The sequence below is a fragment of the Zingiber officinale genome, chromosome 11B (assembly GCF_018446385.1).
Source record: "Zingiber officinale cultivar Zhangliang chromosome 11B, Zo_v1.1, whole genome shotgun sequence".
In the NCBI taxonomy this organism is placed as follows: domain Eukaryota; kingdom Viridiplantae; phylum Streptophyta; class Magnoliopsida; order Zingiberales; family Zingiberaceae; genus Zingiber; species Zingiber officinale.
The window spans coordinates 5,633,943-5,648,955 of NC_056007.1; the positions used below are offsets into that span (position 1 = coordinate 5,633,943).

General features: G+C 33.9%; 1 protein-coding gene across 2 annotated transcripts in view; it reads left to right on the plus strand.

Annotated features, from left to right (window-relative positions):
• The first annotated feature begins 8,009 nt into the window (after nt 1-8,009).
• LOC122034309 (DNA ligase 4-like) overlaps nt 8,010-15,013 on the plus strand; it is a 30,830-nt gene continuing 23,826 nt past the window's right edge. For both annotated transcript variants that reach the window (XM_042593504.1, XM_042593505.1), the window contains exons 1-4: nt 8,010-8,426; nt 10,982-11,073; nt 11,331-11,416; nt 11,498-11,634. In XM_042593504.1, the coding sequence (XP_042449438.1) occupies nt 8,091-8,426; nt 10,982-11,073; nt 11,331-11,416; nt 11,498-11,634 (651 nt within the window). In that variant the 5' untranslated portion in view covers nt 8,010-8,090. The remainder of the gene's footprint in view (nt 8,427-10,981; nt 11,074-11,330; nt 11,417-11,497; nt 11,635-15,013) is intronic.

Genomic DNA, 15,013 nt, shown 5'->3' on the forward strand with positions numbered 1-15,013 from the left:
ATTGTTGGTGGCATATATTGAATAAATTCCTAGATAAATTAGACCCTTTGACTTTTCGAAACCACTATCACAGCATAAAGAGTGTCATTGTAAATTCTACAACACCTGATGATTTTGAGAAGTCATGGGAAGAGACTATCAAGGATACTAACTTAGAGAAAAATGATTAGTTGTCCTTGATGTATGAATTGAGACACAGATGGGTGCCAACATATTTTAGTCATGTATTTTCTGCAGGAATGTCAAGTAGCCAAAGATCTGAAGGCTCACATACATTTTTCAAGAAATGTGTCTCAAATAAGAACTCATTAATGGATTTTATCACACATTTTAATAGAGCATTGAGGCATCAAAGATACAATGAATTAGTTGTGGACCATATTGATATGATTGAGCAACCTAGGGTTAATACAACCTGGCCAATGGAAACTCAAATGGTTAAGCTGTACACACAAAAAAAATGGCTGGAGTTTCAAAGTCAAATGACCGAGAGTCATAGTTATTATGTGCAACAGTCATTTACAAGAGTTGCCTCAGCGGTTTACCACGTGATGAAATTTCAAAGTTCTTCTTCCTCAAAATTAAGAGTGCTCACGCATGACAAACAAAGAGATTACATATCGTGTAGCTGCACAAAGTTTGAGTTTGAGGGCATTCCATGCAGACATATGTTAGCTTTTTTCGTATCAGCCAAGTATTTCATTTGTCTGATACATATATACTCAAAAGATGGACACAAGATGCAAAAGTTGGAGCAATATATGCTTTAGGGGAGCAAAATGTCATTGATGATCCAGATTCAGAAAGGTATTTGATGTCGAGGCATTCGAGGTTATCCTATAAAGCTTCCGTGTTAGTTGATGGTGCATCTTTGAGTAATGAAAGGGCAACCTTCTTAGATGAACAATTTGATTGTATCTACAATAAAATTCAAGAAATGTACATTAGTACAACATGCAGTGAAAGAAGTCAAAGAAAAAAAATCCATTAATGAGAGTCTTGGTATTATTGATCCTTCTACAGTAAGAACAAAGGGATGTGGGAAGAGATTAAATTCATCAAAGGAGAAATCTACATCAAATTCTAGGCTTTGTCGTGAATGCGGACAACGTGGAGTGTCACATGACAAGCGTAACTGTCCCAATTTGCAACAAAGGTTTGTGTCGATTAATTTTTTCAATTTTATTATATGTTTCTTACAAATAGATTTATTTTATTATATTTATTATATGACAATGTGTCACTTATCAGATCGATTGAAGATAATAATCATATCAGACTTGACGACACATATGAACTTGATTTGGAATCTATAGCGGGTACTATGAAAATTTTAATTTATTAAATTATAGTGGTTTATTGTTTATTGAGAAAATGAGATTAATAAATTATCTTTATTATTACAGGTTCTAGTAACATGCATTAGGATGTCGTAATTATCTATGGCTAGTATGTATTCATCTATTTCCTTTACTGCATTTTTTTTGTATTGAATGCATACTTCTAAAGAGTCTAGTATAGAATGTATACTTCTAAATCATACTGTTTCAGAATGCATTAATTGATAGTATGTATTTTATTTGGATTTAGTAGATGCAATTGAGTTAATTTGTTTGTTCAGATGGTACACTATCATCAGTGTCTTGTTGTATGTTATTTTGTTTGTTGATAGTTGTTAGATTAGTAAATTATCGCTATTTTTATCATACTTGAGATCTGCTAGCCCTTTCTTATGATAAATCTAGAGTTAGCTGTAAGTGGGTGTTTAGGGGCTAAAGGCTCAATTGGTAGCCAGTGGATACACTCATGTTTATGGTCTCGACTATAGTGGCACTTCTCTAGTGAATAAGTTGTGTAAATTTGGTTTCTTTTTTTTTTTGATTGATTGTCAGGTACCAGTATCCATTACTAGCTAGGTATCATGGGGTGACTTAATAGAGGCATACATAGTACAACCTCCTTGTGGTGCTGAAAGAGAATTGATCTTGTGTTTAAACCAAATTTCTGTATGGGTCGAAACAATTTTTTGGTGTGAAATTTTGTAAATTCAACTATAGTCTTCTTTATCTTAGCTTATTTGAAGTGCTTCAAACCACTTTATCTCTTAGTATGCTGAGTGTTATTTTTTTTATTTATGTGGATAATATAATTATTACTCCTGAAAGAATACAATGAAATTTTAAACCATGGGTCTAAGCGTCTTGGAGTGCTTGCTTGTCTCAGGTTAGAACTTGTCTATGCATTGCAATCTGCTTTCCGCACAATTTGCCTTATCTATATCGTGTTTGGAATTTGTTGGTTACAATATATTTGATGATGGGAAGCATATCATTCTTCTTATTACAGTGGCGGACGAAGCAAAATTTAAAGAAATTATGATGTCCTATGAAGCTATAAAATTGGAGAGGAAAAATCAAGAGTGCTGATACTTCGCAAGCAGAAAAAAAAAACAAAGTAAGTTGGGGAACACTGAAATGGTTTCAGCACAGGAGCATTGCTCTTCCATGGTGTTCATTTCCTTCCCTGAAGTCTTGAGCTTCAACAATTGTTTTTTCTTCCCTCTGGAACCTTGTATTTACTTCCCTCCGGAACCTTGCATTTACTGTATGAGAATCATTTACTTCCCATGTAACTGAAATGAGTATCATTTGTGAAATGGTTGTTTTTTTTTCTGACTGATGCTCCTCTGAACCTTGCATTTACTGTATAAACAGTTCAACATCAGAAATATGCCATCAAGTTCGTTTATGCAGCAAGTTCCAGGTCTAAGTGCAGATAAAGCAATGATATATAATATTTTTCAAATTTCATTATACTTCCAGAACTTAATCAACTTATCTACTTATTTTCCATATTACTTAGACCAAAGACGACCCTTCAGTTTTTTCAGATACAATGAGACTTGTAGCACTTCTCCTTCTCCTATAGGATACTATTGGAAATTAAAATAAGTCCATCCAGTAAAGTTCAAAAGTATAATTATGCTTCATGTTTTCTCACAAAGTTACATATATTTCCTTATGAAAAAAAGAAAAGAAAAGAAGGAATAGGAAGTCTTCACCTAAAAAATTCCGAACATTGAAGAAAGCCCACACAGGAAGCTGGCAGTAACCAAAATCCTAATTTCAGTTTACACAGTACATGATCAATAGATATTGGTTATTAGAGAATAGACATGACCTAGTTCTCACCAAGGAGAAAAGAATAGATTTAGCCTAATAAACAATCCAAAACTAAGATGGAATAGGCAATGAGGCTTATGCACTAGCCAATGGTGTAACAGAAGTCATTGGCGGACTTCTGATATAGTTGAGCATAGATGCAGAATGTGGTGATGATGTCGTTTTTGCCCTCCCCTCCATCAATCATCGGCATTATCATTAAATCATGATAATTTCATCCATTGGAAGACGGCTTGCGGGTACACCAGCCAGAAGCGAGTTTCATTAATCATGCAAGTTCAAGAGACATGTTTACAACATAAATTTTGGCAAATAAATGTCAACATTATCCATAAATAAAAAAAAAATCAAATGTAAACATAATCCATAATTACATTTCTTTATCACATTACAACACTAGTACTACTTAACTAGGCCAACTAACAAACAAAACAAGTATATAACCAAAAGAATTAAGTTCACTATCACTAATAGAAAGACCATAAGCGGTACATTCCAATTTCCCATATTATGTCCAGGATAAGCAATGTGTTCACTCCCCACCCTTGACTCCGCTCTTGACAACATCCTAAAATGTACATCATTAGTGTCTTCATTTTGTCCAATATCAGACCTCACTCACTTTAACCATCCATGATACTTACATCCATAATATAGTCTTCATGGGTTCTTGATCGATCTAGAGACTAGCACCAATGCTCTTTGTCTGCAGTCCCTGCATCACATAGTTTCATATTTGGTATGGTTGATACTGTTGTTACTTGATGATGTCATTCAAGCACAACCTAAAAAGTAAAATTTGACCAAATTAAACTAAACAATAGCAATTTGCTTAAGTAATGGGAAATCACACAATTTTATGATAAATTTGACTAATTTGCATTAAAAGTAGCCACAATTTACATTAAAATACCTAAATTTTATGACATTATATTTTGTAATAAGTAAATATCAGTGTTTATAGTGAGACAAAATTAATGAACCAGTGCCATTTTCAAGAATGCAATCAGGAAGATTAAGAAATGATAATGAATAGATGCTATATAATAATCAGGCAACTGATGTTATCTAACTAAAAAAATAAATGTTACGGTCATCAAAAAAGTAGCAGGTTGGGAAACACACGGTTGCCACTATAAGAACTATATGATGTTTTACCAAGTGAAAATCTAGGTCACGACAATCATTGTGTGGTAGCATTTAAACAGCAGCATCATTCAGTAGTTTTTCATGAGCCATAAATTCCCAACAAAATCATCATGATTGAAGTAAGCAATTCATACATCACATCTGGCCTAAAATTTCCTTCAATTCACAAAAAAGTGAAACATTTTTAAGATAACATACTTTTTGTGTATGTTAAAGAGGACTTATTTGAAAATGAAATAATCATCTTTAGTTCATGTGATAGTCATTTATAGTCACTCCTTACAGCACAAAAATACAACACAATAATTATATATCATTTTAATGTTTAATATGATACAACTAATTTCAATTAAGTGTCTTATTACAATTCTGTAAATGTCTTACTAATATTAATGGTTCACAAGTCATCTTGATTATGATAATCTTGGATGCAACTTGCAGCACCACTATCATTGCTCAGTAGCATAGTTCAACTTCAAATAAATGAATTGCACGCTTTGTGTGAAAAAGCAATTATACACACAAAGCTAATTTTGAAAAGAAAACCAAGCAATAGAGTGTACTGTCGAGGAGAACAAATGAAGGGGAGTGTGGTGCGAAAAAACCCTAGCTTCAGCTTGCCAATCAAGTAACAATAGATAGGAAACCCTAGCTTTGGCGCGACGAAGGAAGAAGGCGCCTGTTTGTTTCTCCTCTTATGCGGGTGCGCCGCGATGAAGGAGGAAGGGGACGAAATCCTAGCTGCGTCGCAACGAAGGAGGAGGAAGGAGGAAGGGGTCGGCGGCTGCGTCGCGACGAAGGAGGAGGAAGGAGGAAGGGGTCGATGGCTGTCACGACGGAGGAGGAGGAAGGAGGAAGGGGTCGGCGGCTGCGTTGCGACGAAGGAGGAGGAAGGAGGAAGGGGTCGGCGGCTGTCGCGACGGAGGAGGAGGAAGGAGGAAGGGGTCAGCGGCTGCGTCGCGGAGAAAAAGGAAGAAGAAGGAGGAAGGGGTCGGCGGCTGTCGCGACGAAGGAGGAGGGAGGAGGAAGGAGGAAGGGGTCGATGACTGTCGCGACGAAGGAGGAGGAAGGAGGAAAGGGTCGGGGGTGCGTGGGCTAGAAATTAGGGCTGCAAGGATAAAAATTGACACGGGAAAAAAAACGTTAACACGGACCTGCCACGAAGACAGGTCCGCACCGCACGAGTTGTTCCGCAGGGGAACAACTTTGTATATATATATATATATATATTTTAAAATAATAAAATAATAATAATAATGCAGGTGTAGATATATTTTAGATGTTTTTATTTGATCGTGAGTGTAGTTTTTTTTTTTTAATTGTAGCATGTATGTTTATTTAATTAGAATGGAAATTTTAAATTTTAGTAAAATTATATATTTTATTTATTAAAAAAAATTAATTATAATTGATTTAATATGATTATTTTGTCAAACATTTTTTCTAAAGTCGTTAATGATTCTAGAAATGTAGAAAACTCTGTTTTCTTGACGCTGTTAATGGCTCTAAAAGTTTAGGATTTATGTTTAGATTGAGAGCTAATTCATATTTTTTTTTAAAAAAATAATAATAATAAACAATTGCTGATAAATTTAAAGAGTTCAATTAAATTTATTTTACATTGATAACAGATCTTTTGAATCCATATATATATATATATATATATATATATATATATATATATATATATATATATATATATATATATATATATATATATATATATATATATATATATATATATTCTACATATTCACAGTTCTCTATGATTTTTTAATTCTGTAAATTCATCCATATTTAAAAAAAATTCAGTAGTTTAAATCCATCGATTATTTTTTATTAAGTCATATTTTATCCTTTTTTTTTAAAAAAATAAATATTTTAAATGTTGAAGCAGATTATATAATTACTTAATAATCATATAATTAAAATTATGTAGGACTAGTGTGTTTATATATATATATATATATATATATATATATATATATATATATATATATATATATATATATATTTTGTAGATAAAGGAAAAGGAATTCAATTTTCAAACTCTCCCCTTCGAACATCCATATCATATATCTTATTTAAAAATTTTATCATAAATTTTAGATAGGATAGCAAAAAAACTTTTGTATCAGTGACCCTATCCATTTTTTAAATTATACATTTATGAACATTACTTCTCTAAATTTAATAAATGAATTTTATTCTCTAAATATTAGAAGTAAATTTAATAAATGAATTTCATTCTCTAAATATTATAAAGGAGAGAGAAGAAATAGGGAAGCTGATATATGATGTATTAAAAAAGGACAGGAATTATCTGGTCCCAGATCCCTGGACCAGTCCTGGTCCCTTGCTCATTTATTGATTGGATGAGTTGGATCCAATCTGTTTAACAGATGGGGTCAATCCACTCATCCAATAAATGAATAGGGTCTCTTCTGGTATAGAAAATTCTGGACCAGAGGATCCGACCTCATTAAAAAATAGATATCTAAATTTAATAAAATAATTTTTGTACTCTAAATTATATATTTTGGATAGGGAAGCTAGTATAAATACTCATATGCCTAGTTTTTATTAAAGTCTTTATTATTTATAATTCTGGAAAAACTTTAGATGTTAGACTCAAATGTTACATGAATATCATTTACATTACATGCCCTTTTATCAGGGAGCTACTAACTCCATTATTGATAAAGCTATTTTTCTTTCAATACTATCAAAAACTTATATAAATAGTGTCTCTCAACCACTAGTCAATACTTAATTTGACAGTCAAGAGTTACAATTTGTTAGTAATATCCATATCCGATTTTATGATAATTGTGTAAAATATAACACTCTCCTATCATTCTCTAAATTTTGGGTTAAACTATTACTTCATCCTAATATCCACTTAATCTTAAAACTTAATTTTCTACTAATCCCATATAGGATTTTTCTTCTTACAAAAAATTATGTTTTTTTTCACACTTATAGTATTCTCCCATCATATTAGATTATCCGTCTATTATCCATCATTTAAATCATTGATCGACTAATTTGACAGGTTTTACAGATACCTTGATTATTATTATAGTAAAAGATGATTATGCTCATCCTAGATACTCTTCACAATCAATCTCCAGGGTATGTGAAGAGAAGTAAATTACGAAGTCAACTTATACTCGATCGTAGTTAAGAGATGGAAGGAGTCTTTTTTCCTGAGGGTGTGCGTCTACTAGGAATTGACCCCTTGTCATATTGTACCAAGGCCCATTTAGCCAACTAGGCACTTATAGAAGTTTCCACCGATTGTCAGGGGTAAATCAGGAAGCATCAATGGTGGGTGGCCCAAAAGCCCATCATCTCATGATCATGTGCTTCATTTAAAGAAAAAATATTTACAAATGTCAATTGATAGCTCTACATGTAGCTTGGTGATGGTAGATACTTTCCATTTTTCAATAATAACTGATTAATGGACAAAAACACTTTAGATTCATTTTTAAACTGGATCATTATCTTCATGATATTTTTTTGAGTTTAAACCTGCTAAATTTTCTGATTTCAAATATTTTCACGTATTTAAAAAAATCGATAATCATTAATGAGTTTTTTATGATCTAGACACATCGAATTCATTTTAAATCTATATTATTATTATTTTTAAACACTTTTATGTTCGACCCCAGAAGTCAAAACCCCACCGCTGAGAATTGATCGAACACCGACAAGACGCTCATTCCGCAACCGCGAGCTTCGATCGAGCAGATGACGGACGCTACTGTGAGGTTCGGGCTGCTGGTCAGCATGTTCCAGGCGATGCTCCGCGACCGGGCGGCAGTCAAGAAGCGGAAACGGTTCCGGACGTTCCTGGATCGGGTCTACACCGGCCGCGAGTACTTCAGCGCCATCCGCCTCATCCTCCCCGGCCTCGACCGCGAGCGCGGCACCTACGGCCTCAAGGAATCCGCCCTCGCCGCGTGCCTCGTCGATGCTCTAGGCCTCGCCAAGGACTCCCCCGACGCCCTCCGACTCATCAACTGGCGCAAGGGTGGCGCCCGATCCGGCGCTAATGCTGGAAACTTCGCTCTTGTGGCTGCGGAGGTCCTTTTCCCTTTCCAAAATCACTTCTTTCGCATTGCCCGTGCACACACGAAAATAGTTTCCTTGCCTTTTTGTGCTCCAAAGTCACTATGAGTACTCTCGCTTCTTCCCACATGCCTCATTGTTCTGTGAACGATTTAGTTTCTCATTTCTTGCAAGTACGTATCTTCATCCAGGGATTGCCATGTTAGCAAGCACAGTATAGGTAGGCTCCTCTTTTTTTTTTTTAGGCTTTTTCAAACTATAGGCTGTTCATGATAAACGCATTCAATTCATTCTGTAGAACTACTTTCTAAATGTTTGCCTTTTGTCATAATGAATCCATCATGCCTGTTGTTATTTTCTCGAGTGGAGAGGAAGGGCAACAGTCTACCCTCTAGATGAATGTAACGGATCATGTTCATCGTTATATTTACATACGAGAGGATTTTGGGAGGGTGAGAACCAACTAAACGTTCAAAAAGGGTGGACACTTTAGTAACCAAAGGAAGTGCCTTTTCCTGAATTTACCAATGGAAGGTTGATGCTTAGGAGTAAGGAAGCCAGTGTGAGGAGGGAGTTTGGTGGGTCGAAGCAAAATTATGAATCAAGTTGGTCTCCTGCATCAACTGTGGGATGCCTTGTATTTCCCCATTTTGGAAAAAACTTTGGTCTACTTCGGGGAGAAGAGGGGCTCCAGTTGGTGAAAAGTGTCAGCATGGAAGGTGTTGAGGTGCTGCCACCCTGCATTTAGGTAAGTTATGGGCGAGAATGTTATGCCCATGATGGATGTGGAATGATCTTGAGAGGTGCTAACAATCTTGACACGGTGAAAGGTAAGTAGGATGAAGTGAGATTTGCCATCTGATTCCCATTTGCTATGGTGTGGAAGAAAGTGGTGTTTATCTCTCAGCTTTGCCCCTTTTATTCGGCACTATTTTCCCTATACTTTACTTTATTCCTAATTTTAATCTTTACGAGAAATGAGAAAAGTGCAAAGAAGAGCTGAGTGCTGAGTGCTTCATTCCACTAACAAATTATTATACTCTAGTTACCTTTGACCATTTAGTCAAGATTTATAATATAATGCATAAATTCAAGAGTTTGATGATTCTTGAAGCTCTTCTTACATGCCCTTACTGGGTACTGACCATTAGTTCCAAGATTTTTGTGTCTATTTGCTTATGATAACTTTTTTTTAAAGTTAATTTTTAGTTGCTTTGTTCTATCAGATCCGTGAGTTGTGTATGAAATTAGTAAAACAAAGTTAACAAACAATTACTATCAGTTGGAAGAGGCGCCCACAGACGGATGTAAACCCCAGTGTTATACCATCTCCAAGTGTAAAGTATTCTTATGCATTGGAGTACTAGTCCATTTGAGTCCACAAGGTTTACAATACCATTCCTGTGTTGGGTATCAATGGCTTGCCAAAATATTAGAGCCTTTGCTACTGACACTCCTATTATGGGTCAGTACAGTTTATTCAAGTTGGCATCGTTTGAGAAGTGAGGAAATGGAAAATGAAGAAGATGCGATGGAGAAGTTGTTACAGCAATAAAGAAGAAGAAGCTTACCTGCAATTTCATGGCTGTTCAGGATCTGGATTTGGCTGTCTTGAGGTGTTTTATGCATGGTGGCTGATCAGGACCATGTGTGTTGCTGAGTTTCAGGCATCACAGAACAGTATTCAAAACTGTGTTGATTCCAACTAGACTGCATCTAATATCTTCGTGTTGAGTATTAGAGACGTACGAACAAAGATGGAACAGTTCATCTGTCTTTGATTGGAATATCTTATGCTGTTAAAATAATAAAAATCTTAAACCTTGTATTTAGATGCCCTGGTTTCTGAACTGAAGAAAGTAATGGAAGGCATTGGGTTATGGTTTGTTAATTCCCTCTCTCCTCTCCTTGTGTTTCCATTGAAAGAAACCTCAACTCAAATTTATCTAAGATTTGTTACCTGACAAGACTGCACGATTAGAGTTGGCTTGTTGACTGATTGTAGATTTATGAAAAATTTATTGCTTCATTGACTGCAAAATGTTTTTAACAAGTAGTTACATCAAAATTAGACTTGAAGCCTTCTGGTTAATAAATTTTGGATCAAACTTCTGTTTTCTAGCTTAAATTCTTGTCTCTATTCTTTTGCCTTTTGGTATACCAAAATCTTAGGGTTTGTTGTCCCAGTAACATAGGCTGACACTAAATTTTTAGATTCATACTATCCGAGTCCGAGTAACATAGGCTGACACTAAATCAACTAGTGGTGATAGGTAAAGATTTTAAACAATGATAACCAAAAAACTTGTTTATGTTAACCATTGCTGCTCCTACAATTTTTTGAGCAATGTGCAGCCAGTTCTTGTGACAAATAAATGGATAATGCATTTTAACTAATCTATTCATGTCAATATTTACTCATCTTTCATTTTTCTAATGTATCTTTTTGGTTTATTGCTTGGTGCAACTTCATGGGGGTTCTAGAGAACCTCAGTCTTCATATCCTAAAAGCTTGTTGGATTTCTTTCCTTGATACCTTGTTCACGTGAACTCTGCTGCTTGCTTTTCAGGTTCTTCAATGCAGGCAGGGGATGGTTTCTGGAGGGCTCACAATCAAAGAGCTGAATGATATGCTTGATCAATTAGCATCAACGGAAAACAAGTACCTATTATATGCAAACTAGTTGGCAAATATCTGTCTATATTGTAGAAATGTTGGACTCTTTTGTTCACTTAAGCTATTGAAATGATACTTTTCCTCTTAAAGAAATTCCAACTTTTATATATCATTCTTGAACCTCTATTGTTGCCATGTAGAATTTGTATATTTCAGTTTTTTTTTTTATCTTTGTTTGCCCAATTTCTCTTTCTGTTTGTCTTTTTCACCTATCAAGTTGTGGTTAATTATCCAACCAACAGGGGAGAAAAAGCTTCGGTTCTGTCAAGTCTCATAAAGAAAACAAATGCCTTGGAAATGAAGTGGATTCTCATGATTATCCTTAAAGGTATTATAAGCTCATGTATTTAATATTCTCTTAACTTGTCTCTCCGCATGGATTTTTTTTTAAATTTATTTTTTCTTGTAGATTTAAAGCTGGGAATTAGTGAAAAAAGCATATTTCATGAATTTCATCTTGATGCTGAAGATTTATTCAATGTCACTTGCGACCTTAAATTAGTATGTGAAAAGTTGAAAGATCGCACACAGCGACAAAAGAAACAGGTATTTTTAGGTTTTTATGATTTTTTATTACATTGGCTATTTGCCTAAATAGATGCCAAATTCATTAGAAAAAAAGATGTGCTTTAACTAGCAAAATTTACACGGGGCATGGAGTTGCAGACAGTTATTCTATGAAGTGCATAAGCAAAATTTTGAATTTTAGGCTCTTTGTTGGGTACTTTTCGAAGAAGTGATCCTGCATAAGTTTCATTTACTCAAACAACTGATATAGATGACTAATACTAGTTAGAAACTTTCAAGTGAGCAATGTATGCCAATATCATTAATTACACAAGAAATATTAATCTTTCAAGGGGCAAGAAAGTTTTTTCCATTGTGTTGGGTTTGCCTTAAAAAAGAAAAGAAAAGAAAAAAGAGATGAAATTATTGATATCTCTTGGTTACTTCAAAGGAAACAGTGTTTACCCTTGAGGAGAGGAGAGGAGAGGAGAGGAGAAGAGAGGAGGAATCACTCTTAACTTGTTTCCTTGAATAATGGGAAAAAGGTAGAGTGAAAGGAGTGGAGTGAATGGAAATGGTAAGCTTGAATGTCTTCCTCATCTATCTCACCTCATCTGTAGATGTCACCTTGCTTGTCTCATTTGTAAACCCACTCAACAACCTCATGTCATACCACCTTGCCCATGGCTCCCGATAAATGCCACCTTGACCACTCTCCAGAGATGCTACCTCATCATAGACACTACTTTGCTTAACTGTCAGATGCCGCTTCACCCGCTCGCTACAGATATTGCCTTGCTTGCATGCAGCAGTCAATGCTTACTCCTTGTCCTCACCTTGTGGCCTTGACAATTGCACCATCCACAACTCTGAAAATGTAGCACATAATAAACTTTTTTGCTGCTGTTTTGGCCTTTTGGGAGAGAAGTCCACACCCATTGACCAGGCAAACAAAATTTTTCTCCAAATCACTGTGGAGAGGAAGAGAAGATCCTTTCTCTAGAATCCTTACCAAGGTAGGTGGGGGAGAGGATCGTGAAATGTGTTCTCCTTTCCTCTCCTTAACAAATCAAGATAAATGAAATAGACATTAAGTTAATGCAATTCTGTTATTTGTCTTCCCTTGAATTATTTTTTTGTCCACTTGAATGAGAGATGAAAAATGCCAATTAGTCTGTAGGTTTCCATTGTCTTTACTCTCTAGTTTCGTCTTATTGTAAATGGAACAACTTAGAGTGAAAATCTGTACTTCTTTCCTTCTCTAGTTTCCTTCCTTTCTCTTCCTCATGTAAACTTCCATTCTGCCCAGGTTAACATTTGGTTATTTCCATATATTGATATTAAATGCTATTGTTGTGAAAATTTTCAAGAACATCTGACTTTCTTGAAGAATTGCTATTATTTAATGGTGCTACTGAGATATAACTATTTCTCAATGTTATGCTTGTGTTACATATTCGGCAGTTCATACTTAAATAAATAGTTCATAGGTCGAAGTGGTGCGATCATGCTTTGTCAGTTTTTTTTGTGCTTTGTTTAAAGAATAGGAACTCATGGCCCGACCTAAATTCATTACAAAACACTTGGAAATGACTCGGGAAACTTGGAATTAACTTTTTCTTTCTTGTTGTTGGTATGATTAATTTTCTTTTCAAAATATTATTATCTTCTGATATCTTGATTTTTTTTTTGTTTTTTGGATTCTTCATTAGAAGTTGAGCTAGGCCAAAAAAAATTGTTCTGTTTTAGAAATAAAACCTGAAACTAGCCCAATTTAATTGAAAAACCATCAAAATCTGATTTGACTGTAACAATCGGTTTCTGGATTATGACACTCTAGGTTTTGTTAACAACCTTATTGTTTTGTTCTTTAACAATTATGTTACAAACTTGAAAATTGGGTAGCTGGTTATTAGCGTGTATTTTCCTTTTCAAAAGACACTTCTTTTATTAATTGAGAAAAATGTTTTGCTTAAAACTGTATACTGCAAGAGTACATAGGACTTGTAATTGACATGCTATATATCAAGGTTTATAATCTCAATCCGTGTCGAGGTTTCGGTCTTGAATCGGAGCGATACAGTTTTGGTATCGTATTGTGCTGGGTTGATATAGTTTCAATATTTTTTAAATATAAATATAAATGTATATTAATATTTGATTATTAAATATGTTTTATATTTTAAGATGTTCAATTTATTTTTAATATTTTCTCATAAGATAATGCCTATTAAATTTTTATAAAAAACTATTTTAACAAATAAGTAATTCTTAAAATTCAAAACTAAATTTAAAATTATAAAAATGATTATAATTATTTAAAATTTTTAATTATTTTTTAACATATTTGTAAATTTTTAATTTAAAAAATTATTTGAAATGTTTAAGAATTATATATATATTTTTTAATTTTTTAGATTATTTTAAATTTATGCTTAATTTTAAAATTATTAAAAAAATTTAAATTATTTTATAAAATATTTATTAAAATGAAAAATTATTTAAAAATTTTGAAATAATTTTTAATATTTTATAATTATTATTAATAATAGTTTATTTTAAAAAATAAAAAATAAAAAATAAAAACAACTAAAAAAATCATGGTTGTGGTGACCCGTGGAGACCATCGCTACACTGCAATCCCTACGGAGTTTTTTAAGAATATATAATATTTTTATTAACATTTTTAGAATTTTTATGTATTTTAATAGGATAATTTAAGTAGGATTTTAAAAAATATATTTGATTATTTATTTAAATTAGAGATAATTAGATCATTAAAAATAATAATAACATAACTAAATAAATAAATTTTGTATTATATATTTTTAAAATTAAAATAAATAAAATATTTAATCAATTAGATAATTTTATTAGAATTTAATTAAGTCTCACCCTCCTAGGAATTGTTTTAATTTTAAAAAAAACTCTTAATTAAAAAATCTATACCCGTTGCGACTATTGCAACCCCTAGCCGCGGCCGCGGGGTCGTCGCGATAGTCGTGCGATCCCTTCCGCACGACCTCTTTGGTGCGGCTACGGGGGTCGTGCAGCCCCTGTGCGGCCGCGAAGTCACGATGCCCTTTTGGCACTAACGCGGGATTGGTGCCGGGTTTGTGCCAGTGCCAGTCGGCGGACGAACGAGATGTTTTTCCCGTTTCAACCGACTCGGCACGAAATCTCAATCCTTGCTATGTACAATGTGGTAGAATACAAAAAAAGAATGAGAAAACATTAGAATAAGAGTTTTTTTGTCTCAGAATCTCCTGTTCTTTGATACTACTTTCGATAACTTGGGTTGTTTCATAGGCTTTCTTTTAGTAGGAGTTTTTCATTCAGAAGCACCTCTTTTGATGCCTCTTACATTTAAAGTACTCAATGTTTTATATGAGTCTGAATTTCTAATGAACTGCCTATT